We start from the raw sequence: 13,395 nt of genomic DNA, 5'->3' as shown, positions 1-13,395 counted from the left end.
AGCAGAATAAATGTGGCGCTTAAACGGTTTGAGTTGAACAGTCCTTCACCGTGCATTTTCTAGCACCTTTTATGCAATTCGTGGAAAGAGTTTTATAAACAGAAATAAATATGTTGTACAGATTAATTTTAAAACCATCTTACAGCTAAAATGTTACAAGGATCAATTTCTAAGGGCTTTCTTGCCAGGAAATAAAAAAAAAAAGCAACAAAAATAACAAGCCCAATAAACGGGTAAATCGGAATAATTTTCATTTATTGTCATCAGAGCAGAGATGAGTTTTGCTTGCACCACCACTCAGCCTCCATCAGCATGTCAGCACCAACGCACCCATCCTGCTGTTCCTCTCTCCAGCAGCAGTGGCACACACCACAGCTGGGCCTATTACTCGAGTGCAGGCCTCACCCCCCTGCATTTTTTGGCACAGATTGGAAAGGAGCATCCATTAGAAGGGATTGGGCCCCCTGGGATTTTGCTGGCTGCTGCAGCAAGTGCCTGCCTTTTCACAAAAGCAGTGCTGAGGTACTCATCCATTATATTGTAGAAGCAGCAACTTCTCTTACAGATTCCAACACAGCATAAATTGCCTTTGTCTCTTTCAGTCCCATTACCAGTTAGCATCATCTTCCCAGTTCAACTCTTCTTCTTCACCCCAGCCTGCAGCTTCAGCCTAGAATCATGTAAAATTATCAACATTAAGGCACGCACACTGTAATTCTGTTCTCAATGCAGCTACAGGAGACAGGCAGCAACCAGGCCAACTTGTGATGGCAGAGCAAGACATTTTTCACAGTGCTTGAAGAGAAAGGCACCCTCTTCCTTGCCCCTTCGAGCACCTGGGCTTTACACAGAAAGCCTCTCAGAAACCAAAAACAAAGCACTGGAATTTACAGCTTTTCATCTTGAAGGTCTTCTAACTGTAAAAGGAAACACTTTAAATATAAGGAATTTCTTATGGTTTCCTCCTAAACTTAAATCAAGCTTTGTTTCCATCAAAACCACTTTTCATTAAGAACGGGATGCTATAAAATAGACTTCTTTCCCTTCCTCATAAGAAACAGCTGTTGTTCTGCTGTACTCTAGCACTCTGACTTTGATCTCACTCTCTGCTACTCCAAGAGCATTGTCTGCACTACAATAAGTGGATCCCATAAAATGAAGTAGATATCACAACAGTGCATCTGAAAAATCAAGTCACATTTTCAAATGTTGTAAACAACCTCAGTTTAGACGTAAGGCTCCTCTCCTCATGCTACCACTATGCTAACTCTCCTAGGGCTAACTCAGCAAAACAACTTGAAATCAATATCTATTCCCTAATGGAGGTTAAGTGTTCAGGTGGAAGTGCTACCTCCCCTCCCTAGTGAACAGAAGCAGTCTGTGAAGCCCTAGAGCTGGAGCTAGATGCATTTATCTGCTTACCCGGAAAGGCAGCTTATAAAACTGCCTCCCAGGTCTATGAATGGGAGAAATGCCTCACCTAATCCTTCCTGAAAACAAGGCTCCAAAAAGCTTTTCTCTGTATTATTTCAGGTATTATTTCTTCACTCTTTCTTCTGGAAAAACCTGCTAGCATTATAAATAACCACCAGCAACAGAGCCTTGAATATCCTCTGTGCTTAGAAGCCCCTGTCTCTCAGTGCTTAGGGCCACGTTTGTTCAGCAGACAGTATGCAGCCTTATTTCACTTCCCCTGTCTGACAAAAGACTCACCCTAAAGCCACGTAGGGTCCTAGCATACAGGATACAGCAGCACAAACTAAAGTCATAAATTTAACTTAGAATTCCGTAATCAATTTCCTTACTGTTCCTTAACATGGCTGCCTTGCTGCTGTGGCAGCCCACAATTACCCTGTGCTTGATAAGAGGCATCATCCAGAACTCAGTATCTTGTATTCACAACTGTACAGCCCTGCGTTGCTGATACTTCCTCAGGCTATCAGCTATATGATATATGACGTGATGTATGGAGCCTGCTGCTGCCACAACGGCATGTTGTTTGATGTATGTGCTTTAGAACCCTCTCAAATGTGCATTTGTTTAAACCCCGCTGTCTATAAGCTCTTACCTCACTAACATCAACTGCTGCAAATTTGGATGAAAACAGCGCATTCTGGGAGGCACCTTCTCTGCTGGATTCTGCACCAGGGTGACTGGAAACAACTGCTTCTGTCCTTGCTTCAGGTAAAATCAAGACTGCTGAAGAAGGTTTAATGTCTGGTATCATGTCAGCAAACCAGTCCAGCTCAGGGTCTTGCACTGGTTTCCTCTTCACTTTGATGGTGAATTCTTCTCCTAGGCCAGACTCTGATGAAGACTTCAATCTTTCCTCTAAGGTTTGTTTGGGCAGCACAGTTTTTCCTAGTTGTCCTTGATGGTCCTGCTTGTCACTGTTCCAGCTGTTCTTAGGGGAGGACTTTGTTGAGGGACTCACTTTGAGGCTTTCTAACTCTTTGCTCTGTTGATGGGTACCCGGGAGAGTCCTTCGCATTTCAGCTGCATCAGCTTGCGTCACAGTGAGGCAGTTTCCTGAGGTCAGGTCAGTATGAGGACTGCTGGGCTCAAAGTCATCCCAAGGCTTCTCATCTACATCGTGTTCAACAAAATAAGGTCCTGTGCTGCCCTGTGGTTTTTGGGGCTGAATTTGGATGTTCACAGTTTTCTCAGTATCTGTCTCCTCTGGCTCACTCCAGTCTGGCCACTCCTCTGCTGGCTTTTCGGAGGTAGTTAAAGAGCTCCTGCTGCTCCCAAGCACATTAATGCTCCCAGGAACTCCATTAAGGGGGAGCTGAGTGGTTTGCTCACCTGTGGAGGATAAAGGTGTTATATATGCATTTCAGAAAGGCAAGTGTGGTTGACATCAGCAGATGGCACCTGGCATGGACATAAAGCATTTGCCAGTTCAGAAAGTAATGGTAATTGTGAAGATGTTTCAGTGCTGAGCTCTTCCCAAATTAGAAAGCACAGCCATCTTCCTGTTTGCAAAGTGGGGGGCATTAAAAACTGGCAACTGGCAGACATCATTACGTGATTGAGAGAAGACCAATAAAGAACTGAAAAAACGCCATGAAAGCAAACAGAGTCAGCTTCTGAAGTCAGAGAATGAGCTGACCTACAAATAATCACAGAGGCAACAGTCTGCAGGAGGGTCTCTGCCATGTTGTGGAGAGGTGAAAAAGCACAGCAGACATCCTGCGGTATGGAAACACAAAAATCCAAAGCAGGCCAAGCATCAATGCGTGTAAACATCAGATTCCCAAATAACTATTCCCTAGAAAGTCAAGGGTCATGTGCTCTTTCCCTCACTATTACCTTCCTTTCAGACAGCACATGGGCAAAATTTACATTTCTCAAACAACTTTTCATCTGTAGGACGCTTGGTTTCTAAAAAAGGAATAGATAGGTCAAAGTTTTACCTGTCTTTAAAGCCAGTGGATTGTCTTGTTGCACAGAATGCTTCTTGACAACTGCATTTCCAGAGACAGGGAGCACGCTGGAATTGTTCTTCAAAGGCCAAGAGGTTTGATGTCTCTGATTGCTTACAGCATGAGTTGGTGAGTCTGCAGGGACAAAAGAAAGGCCATTAAGTCCACCAGGTGTGTTGGCAATCTCAGTTGAAACTGCCCACGGCATTGGAGTTTTATTTATTACAGAGATGAGCAATAGCAAAGACTGGCAGTGCAATGCAAAAACTGAACCTCTTATCTATACATAACAATACTACTGTTCCTGCAGCTCTCGCCAGTACACAGTTCAGGCAATGTAAATGGGTCAGTTTTTGCTGCTCTGTTCTTTCAAGGTACTCACAGTGAACAAACAACATGATCTGAATTAGATGCTTAGAAAATGCTGTCTGCCACACAGCTGGATCCAGTTGGATGCATGGCAACACCAATCTCCCAGTCTGCCTCATATGAAAGCACAGCAGTCACAATTCAAAGCATAATGCCACTGCACAAACTCTTTATGTCTGGGCATGAGTAGAGCAAGAACAAGAGGCTTTATCCCAAAGGCTGTATGACAGCCTTACTTGTATGATGCACCCAAGGTGAGGTATGATGGAGGGAACGTTAAAGGCTGCACACTGAAGCTGCATGAGGCAGGCTTGTTTTCCTGGGCCAGTCAGAACAGTGTGCAAGCATCTGGTTCCAGATCATTGGGGGGGTTGTAGCATACTGTCACTGATGCACTAACACTGGCACTGATGCACTAACACTGGCTTCAGCTGTTTAAGCCCCTGCTCCCATCCTTTCAAAGATGCAATAGAAGGGCTTGGGTCACTGCTGTCTCCATCTGATGCTGTGTGATGCCAGCCAACTCACAGGACGGGAAAGGACTGCAACTGATACACAAAACATGAGCCCTCCCTAAAGGGTGCATCCTTTCAGGAGCATAGACTAACATCTCATTGAGTGTCATCTATGCAGCATTTAGTACTCCTTTTTGTACGTCATCACTCACTGTTGAGGACAAAGGGTTGATTTTCAATACCCCCACCCCTCCATCAACAGTTAAATCAGGTCCAATTTTAAACATATTCTGAAAAATGCATCTCTTCTTAGCATAGAAGATGAAGGTTTTTATTTACTACAGTCTACTACAGTAACATAAAAAAACACTGCAATGAACCATCCACAGATTTTAATGAGGAGCAGCAGTTATCAGTACACACAAGCAGGACAAAAACATTTACACTGAAAAAAAAAATTCATCTTCATCATGCATTTCACATAGGTACCTATGCTTTATGTCTAAAATAGAGCAAATGATTCCCTCCAGCTACAAGTATTATTTCAACATGCAGAAAAGTTTTCCCTTAGTACACTTGGTTCCAAGTTATCTAGCAGGTGCACGGACTAATTTCTTCATTTGGATTAGGTGAAAAGCCTCCAGAGAGCTGAGAAAATAGGGAAGTTTGTATTTCTTTTCCAATCTACAAACAGAAATCGAGGGGAAGAGGATGAAATTTACTGCTTTTAAAAAGCATGAAGGACAGAGGAAATACTGAACAACTATTTGGATGCAAGTATGTAAATCTCAGAGGAGTACAGTACAGCTCTTCCACTAAAGGCAACTGCACTTAAACATTATTTCCTTTGCACATCTTTCCTTGCAGTTTAGGGGCAAATTAGGTTTCCTTTAATTAACCTAACAGAAAAAGATTATTCAACCAAGAAATTCCACCCGTGTTGCAGGGACAAAAACAACATGAATCCCAAAGGAGCTCACATCACTCACTCACCTTCTGGGGAGAGATCAGCAGTTTTCATGAAACTTGGTGCAGAGCTCTTGAAAATCTTTGTTCTTTCACCACCTACAACCACTTCAGGTCCAAGCAGGGAGACAAGAACTGCTAAGCTGTGTAGTGTTATTGCCACAATAGAGTCACTAGTGTCTCGAAGGCCCAGCAATACCTACAGCAAGAATGGGACAATGTTATCAAGAACAGAACATCCTGTTTTCCCCACTTTTTTCCTCCCTCCTCTATACATGTTATATTTGCAGCACTTTTCAATTCTAAGATCTCCTGAAGCTCTTAGTGGATTTTGGACATTATTTTATGCCAGAATACCAGCCTTCCACTTTGTGTGAAAGCTAAAGAGTACACAGTCATAGCATTTGGAGAGCTCAGACCGATCACTCCCTGCTGACAGCTGCAGTGTTCTGTGAAACAGAAATGCCATCTCTTGTGAGGCTGCAGTCCAAGCTGACAGGTACCAATCAGCACAAGCAGTGGATGTGTCAGAGGCATGAGGTTTAACAGAAACAGCACTCCAGATCAGGTGGGGTGTCACACTTAGGGCTTGTGTAAAAGGAGGCTGGAAACTGTTTGCTGCCAGTGCTGCGAGAACTTAGTTTTGAGCTAAGAGCCAATAGAGCAGCAGAAATCCCATATACTCAGATATACACCATGTATTGCTTTCCCATCCTTAACCTGTGGCAATATGATGTTTTTCAACTCTTCCCGAGAGAACAGTTCTGCATAGGCATGAATGTGAGACAGCAACACCATCCGCACGTGCTCCTCATGAACCTCAAAGAGCTTCAGCAGCACAGGAATCACGTGAGTCTGGAACAAGGCTGGCGACAGGAGGCAGCTGGTCTGGCTTTCTCCAGTTTGCTCTAGGGAAGAGATGGGAAAAGCCTGCATTGAAAACCACAGGCAGCTCTTCCAAAAGCTATTCAGTGAGAGACTGTTACAGCTGAAATCTACAGCATCACCCCAGTGCTGAGTCTGAGTCGAGAAGAGACAGCCAGCATCTTTTGCCTGACAGCAATGGCTCTGAAAGCTTAGCAGCAACTGCTTGCCTGAAATACCAGTAATTATTTAGGTAAACTATAAGAGAGTGGAAGCAAGCAGCACAGCCAGAGGTTGCTGTAGATCCAGCAAGACATGCTGAACATCTCCCTTAGAGATGACAGAAGAGAATCAGTGCAGGGCTGTACAGCCCAGGCTCTTAGTGGCTCACTGGGCAGGTGGGGTGACACTTAAACACGGGAAAAAGCCTGGGCAATTTGTAATTCTCACCTAGCATCAGCAAAGCAGTGGAAAAGCACTTCAAATGGGGAAGCTCACATAACTCTCCTCTCTAGTTCTGTGCATTAGAGAATTTGTTCTTGTTAAACAAACAACACTACTTCATGATCCAGTGGAATGACCACCGAATTAATTCCAAAACTGTCAGTAATAATTTTGAATAAAGCATTTAAAGATCACCTTTCTTTGGCCCCAGCAGATGAGGAAGAAAACTCCTGACAGCTACAGGTTCAGCAAACACAAGTTGATTGAGTAGAAGAGGCACCAGCCGTGATGCTATCAGCTCCTCTGACAAGCCAGCCACTCTGTCCAGCAGGAACCTGTGTTCCAGGAGAGAGCAATTGGTATCAAAGTGGCCTCTCATGCATTTACGACCATTTCTCATTGTACTGCCTTCCCCTCTTTTGGGGGCCTGCCTGAGCTTCTACATAAGGAAATTTTCCCTTGTAAAAAAGGAAATCCCATATTGAAATCACATCCAGCTAATGCATTTTAGAGGCAGCCAGAAGAGCATGAAAGAAAAATTCAGCTTCTCCCCTTCTCAGGCCAGGTAATGCCATGACTAAATGGAAGCTTCTCTTAGAGAAAAGAAATCTGGAGAATACGACAATAGGATTTCCTGCAGGTGCTGCACTTCAGCAGCCTGGACATCCATTACAGACAGCAGCTTTGCCCACAGGAGGCTGGGACCACAAAATTAATTCACTCAACAAGTCTTACCCAAAATTCTCATTATCGTTTTACCAAGATCTGCCTACATGAAAGAAAACTTCAGCCTTCAATGTGTCTGGTGCTACTTTTCACTTTTTAAACAAAGTCATACTCAAAAGAAAGCTACTTCTAATAATTAGTTGAGGAAAAATTCTTTTCTTCCACTACACTGAAACAGGTTTCCTGATATTTTAGACTGTGAAACTGGGCAGACAGCCTTTCTGTAAAGCAACGGGACCCTGGAGCAGCTCAGCAAGGAGCCAGAGGACAGGCTGATCACCACCTCGAGCAAACAAGATTGTTACACCACACTCCCTCCCCCAGTGGCACTACAGCAGATGAATGCACTTTCCAGATGATTGCCACTGCGCAATGGGAGATGGGGTAGTGCTGCTAAAGGGAGTGAAGGAAATTCAAACAGCATTACAGAGCAAACAATATTCTGCCAAAGCAGTCAAAATCTGGCACCCGAGGAACCACTTCCCTGGCAACTAGTCTTCCCAGCTCTGCCTGATGCCCGTGTGACAAAAGCATTTCTGACATAAGCTTCCAGATTGCAGTTCCTTCACCTACTTGAAAAATTCCGTTTTCTCCTCCTCAGATTTTAGTGTTAAGGTCTTCAGAAAGTTCACAACTTCCAGAAAATCATTCCTAGGCAAAAAAAAAAAAAAAAGTAGATTGTCACTACTGTCACCAGTGGTAACTCTCAGCACCTCAGCTGGAAGGTGATAATGCTTTCTTAATTTAAGGACCCTCTTCAACAAAGAGCCCCATAACAGGAACAAGCAGTACCAAGAGGCAAGATTTTTCTTTCCTTACCTGAAGAATTCATGAGACAGTAAGCTGGACAGTGGAGGACGACACTTTGGATCTGGATTCAGCAGCGTACAGTGCAGGGTTTGCTGAAAGCTGGAGAGAATATCTGCTGAAACTGAAAGCCAGAGCACCTACAATTAGATTTCTCTCTCACCACTGGATAAGCTATGCTCAGGAGTCTTCCACTTCTCCTGAAAACTTACTTTTAGAATCTGATAGCAAAATGACTCATATTTGCTCCCAAAGGAAGAGAGAATAGCATCTCCATCCTTCTCCCTATGCTGCTGGTCTGTCATGGCACCAAGGAGTGTTACTGTCCTCTGAGAAGCTTCCTGCCCCTGCTCGGCTGTGGAACACAGCACCCACGTGCCATGTATTTGTGTTCCTAAGCACTCAGTGAAGTTTCTGGCGGGAGCAGAGCTGTGCAAATCTCTGACTGCTACGGAACAGATTTGGGAGCACTTGTTGTCTGACCACATTCAAACAGGGGAAAATGGGAATAAAGGAGATGCTGATGTTTGGATTTTAACCTAGCAAACACCAAGATCAGTGACGGCCACTAAACCTGCACCACACACGTCAGCTGCAGCAAGAGTTGCATCAGTCAACACACACAAGGGATAAACTTCACAGGTCCATATGTTGCAGATAAACACGTCATTGCTCACCCTGATCATTTAGGGCTGTCAGGAGATTTTCAACCATGGCTCCAAAGGCATAGGCGTCCCTTGCATGCCCACAGCTGCTGGGCAGAATTTTGAAATCTACAGACTGAAAACAAAAGACAAAACCAAGAACCAAGATCAGCAAAGCAGGAGTTCACAAAATACTTGCCAGAGACCTCCGTTCCCCCACAAATGCTCTCCAATTCTTTTTATAGCTCCAAAGCTCCACCAGGTACCCAATTAAGCAGAGCATTTTGCAAAAAAAAAAAAAAAAAAAAAAAAAAAAAAAATCCAAAAAACAAAAAACTTCCACCAAGGAATTTAAAACCCAAGGAGGAATGGCTTCACTGTGTAACAATTCCCCCCTGAATACATGCTGCAATTGTAAGTCAACAACTTTCAGCATAAGCAGGGATAGGAAAATAAATCAGATATTATCCAGCAGCTGCCTTCTCCCATTTAGGCATAAAGAAACAAAGTGTCTGAATGAAAACTATTTTCTGAATATAACACTGTCACTTGTCACCAGCAACGAGTTCCTCCACGAAGGCAGGCCACTTACCATCTCCTCACATGGGATGCACGACTGGTCTCGCACTGATTTGACATGACAGAGGAACTGGAAAGGGAAGAGGGGAGACGTGAGCTGCCTCCAGGGCCCATCTGGGCCAAGCAGCAGGAGTGAGCTCTCCCCACAGGCCAGGACTAACACGGGCCCTTGCTCCTTCAGCTGGCAGCAAGGGGCAGGCTGTGCTGTGCTCTGCACAGACAGGAAACACTACAAATGCACCAGGTGTGAAGCACCAGGCTGACAGAAAGCAACTTCAAGGCACCACAGCCAACTGATCCCTTTATGTCTTAGGTCCCATCATCCACGATCCATCTGGGCAGGGGTAGGATTTCATGACCTTTACCAGTCAGATTTCACTGCTGGGCTCTTTGCATTGCTGTGCACCACCACACACACCGGCTGTGCGCCCGTCTGATCCCTTCTGAAAGGTGATACGTGAGGAACATCGCACAGTTTGTGAAGGATTCGTGGGGAGAAAAGGCAGCATACACACACTGCACAGTGCCAGGCTGCAGCAATGACTCTGCACAGCATGCAGCAGAAATCAAACCAAGAATCTTTCTGCCAAGACCAGTAAAAGCAATGAAGATGCCAACAGCAAAAGCTGAAGTCATTTAAATTATTATTCTTATTGATTTATTTCAACTTGGATCTTCCTGCTCCATGCTTTTTTTTTTTTTGTCAGCCCAAGGGAACAAGAGTTCTCCCTCTCTCCAGTCCTCACCTACCCTCCAGCCAGCTGTCTCCCTTAGAAAAGTAGCTGATTTGGGGCTAGCGGGAATTAGTCTCAGTTTATCTAGATGACACAAATAGCTGTAGTGCTCCTGGAGCAACAATTCAGCTGGGAGCTGGACGTGAGCCTTCCCAGTGCTGGCAGGCCAGGAGCCCCCTCCCAGGCACTGGAGGGGTGTGCTCTGCTCGGCTCTTACCTCTGGGGTGGCTTCATTAAAGTTACAGACTGTTTCCATTCCTCCCAGTTTCCAGTGCCCGTCCTCGCTTACAAACACAGACGATAAACAGACGTTGTTATGAGTGAGGTTTCCCTAAAACACAACGAAGAATGACATAAGATGCAAAATCTTAATCAGAGCTAATGAGGAACTAAAGAAAAGCTACCAAAAAGCACACAATTCTACATGCCCTTTGGGATTTTGTAGGTGACCAGCAAATATCACACTGAAGAGCTGGGTTTTTAGAGCACACAAAGCTCCAACTGTGACAGCCTCTACAGAGCAACTGTAAATCCAGAGAAAACCTTCAGCTACCAACAAGCTCAAAAGCTCCAGTCTTCCCAGCAGGAATTTACGTTCAGTCCTGGACACACACAGTACCAGAACACGGAGCAGTGACACCAACCTCTGACACATGGCAACAGCTGTAAATAAATACAATGGCTGAGCGCTCCCTCTCCACAAGTGTGAAGCACTGCAAGCAGCTTGCCATTTACAAACCTTACTTCCTAAAGCCATCCTATTTTCAATTAGCCTTCCTTCTAAAAAGCAGTCAACAATTTTAGCAGCTTCAGCCTACAAGAACTATGAAATTCATGTGTAATGCTATAATGTGATGGAAAACACAACAGTGACAGTGGGCTAGCAGAGTCCCAGGCTGCAGCAAGTGAGGAAGAGCCCAAGTGTAGCAGCTGTGGATGCAGAAACAAAAGAAAAGAATCTGCTTACCTTTGGAAGGCCTCAGTTAGGCAAGCGAGATACCCTTACTCCCCCCCACCCCTACCAACCCTTAAATGAGATCTGGGAAGGGGTGGATCCTGGCTCCAGGTCTTCTGGTCACTCAGATTCATTGCATACATCTGAGCTCCCCTGGGTTGGCCCTGCCTTCCCACCAGGTGCTCAACCACTGCTTCATGCTGTGACTTAGCATTTCTACTACAGCAGGCGAGCGTGTTTGCAAGGAGTTAGGAATGAGAGCTGTCCAGGCAAGTCCATCTACAGCACTCCTCTGCCACACTTCTCCTCGCTCCCACCAAAGCCTGGTGCTGCTGTTACCTACCCTGTCATGGAGGAAAGTGAGTGCCAGCAGCACATCGTAGATCCCTGCGCAGATCTCTGCAGAAGAAAGTGTCTCCAGGACCGTCTCCAAAGGCTTCACACGTTCAGTAACCAAATGGATCCCATTAGCTTCCACAGTGCAAGAGAGGAAGCGCAGAAGGCATGGGTGGCGCAAGGTTTTCAGGTGCTTCCAGAAACAAAAACATCTATTACATCTCATCCAGTCATCTGTTGGCTGCAGAGCTTAGCCACATTTCCTACGTGAATCTAGACAGCCAACCCTGCTGCTCACCGAGCACTCAGCACACTGGCTCATTGCAAAGTACTTCATAGCACATCTGGGCGCTTACACAGAAGAATAAATACAATATTTGGCTCAGAAAGACTCTCTGATTTTTGGATTTGCAGGAAGAGATCGGCCCTGAGAATGCCTGCAGGTGCTGTTATCTGAACACTGCTCGTCAGCACCGCGCAGTGCAGGAAGAGCTTTGCGGCTGCTGACCCCCCTCTTCCCTACCACGTGGCCAGGGATAACCCTGATAACTCCTTCCCTCACCCCAAGGCTTTGGTCCTCATTAACCACTTCCCACCTCTCTAAGAAGAAGGAGGCCCAGCTCTAAGTCTTTCCCAGCACGCCCGCTACAGTACCTTGGCAGCTTTATTAACCACGTCCTTGTTCTCCTGCTTGTACACAAAGACAGAAGCAAGTTTGCCATCTTGCAGCACAGCTGGATAAATGGTGTGTCCAGTTGGCAGCACGAACGGCGGCTCTTGCAGCGTGTAGCTCTTTAAAGCACTGTTCTCCGAGCCCATCACTCGCCGAGTTGGGCCGCTGGAGAGATTCCCTCTTGGTGACAAACGGGTCTCTGGGCGGAGGAAGAGCTTTTCAGGCAGACTGAGTTGAGGCAGGCACTATCCTGTTCAATTTCAGAGCATTTTCTGCAAAGCACGAGACAGCCATGAAGAACAATCCTGTCAGTTGATTACCAACAACAAAAACAGCCTCCTAGACTCAACACGTTACGATCTAATACCTTTATTAAATATAAACTACCCCAACTGCACAACCCGCTAAGCAGCAGGAGCATTAGCAAGAAGCAAAATGGGACTCTTCCATGGAGGAGACTGAACCTCCACAGCCCCTTGTTCATGTCTCACCTCCCCACCTCACCTGTCAGCCACAGCTCTGCAGCCGGCACAGCTCCCGCTGGGCTCCGTGCTGGGAGGAAGGAGCCACAGGGACACATTTGCTATGGGAACCTGAACGGCTTCTAACTGATGTAACAGGGCTCAACGTGCCACACGGCACCAAGCGAGCACACAGCCGCAGAATCACCGGGGTTGGAAAGAGCACTAAGGTCACCTCATCCACACCAATCCCCTTTGTGCGAACCTTAGGAAAGCGACAGAACTCGGGCTCACAGCGTCCAAGCGCCACACAGAAGGGCAGGGAGGTAGGCAGAAGGGAAACAGCACAGCCTGGACGTGTGTAGGAAGGCCTTCCGTGAGACCTGCCCGGCCCACGAGGGCTCACACAGCGCCGAGAGCACGGAGCAGCGCCCGGCTGCGGGGCTGTTCGCTCACCGCGTAACCCCGCTCTTCCCAGCACGGCTGCGGGCGTTTGTTTATCCACGGCGGCGGCCGGAGCTGCGGCAGCACGAAGCTGGCGCTCCTGACCCTGACACGGGGAGCGCTTCTGAGACTGACACGAGCTCCCAGCCACACAAACCGCACGGCGCAAAGACACCCCGCGAACACGGGCAGCACGGTGCGCACGGCCGGGCTGCCGCGCTCGGCGCCGGGAACCGCCGCTCAGCCCAGCGCTGGGCGGCCGCACCCGGAAAGCGAGCGCCCCGCAGCCCAGACGCGGCCACGGGCGGACGACAGCGCCGGGCCCGCACCGCCCGCACCCCCTGCACCCAAAGCGGCGGCGGCGGCTCCGGGCCCGCCGCGAGGTGCCGGCCCCGTCCCGCAACCCGGCCCCGCCGCACCTGCTCCCGGCCGGCCCAAGGGAGCCGCCTCCCCTGCCCCGCCGGCCGCTCGCTCCCTCCCGCACGGCGCGGCCGTCGACTGCGCTTCCGGCAG

General features: G+C 47.1%; 1 protein-coding gene across 1 annotated transcript; it reads right to left on the bottom strand.

Moving 5' to 3' along the window:
• Positions 1 to 471: 471 nt before the first annotated feature.
• Positions 472 to 12,123, bottom strand: SCYL3 (SCY1 like pseudokinase 3; the record flags this gene model as incomplete). The annotated part of the gene is made up of 13 exons (XM_079536278.1): positions 472 to 670; positions 2,069 to 2,805; positions 3,417 to 3,560; positions 5,243 to 5,414; positions 5,936 to 6,123; positions 6,719 to 6,858; positions 7,823 to 7,900; positions 8,069 to 8,180; positions 8,734 to 8,836; positions 9,293 to 9,349; positions 10,231 to 10,344; positions 11,312 to 11,497; positions 11,959 to 12,123. The coding sequence occupies 13 exons, from the start codon at positions 12,121 to 12,123 to the stop codon at positions 608 to 610; spliced, it is 2,259 nt and encodes a 752-aa protein (XP_079392404.1). The 3' UTR covers positions 472 to 607.
• Between the last annotated feature and the right edge of the window lie 1,272 nt (positions 12,124 to 13,395).

Source organism: Tetrao urogallus (genome assembly GCF_951394365.1).
Source record: "Tetrao urogallus genome assembly, chromosome: 5".
Classification (NCBI taxonomy): domain Eukaryota; kingdom Metazoa; phylum Chordata; class Aves; order Galliformes; family Phasianidae; genus Tetrao; species Tetrao urogallus.
The sequence above is the reverse complement of the archived record's forward strand: the minus strand, read 5'-3'. Positions and strand labels throughout refer to the sequence as shown.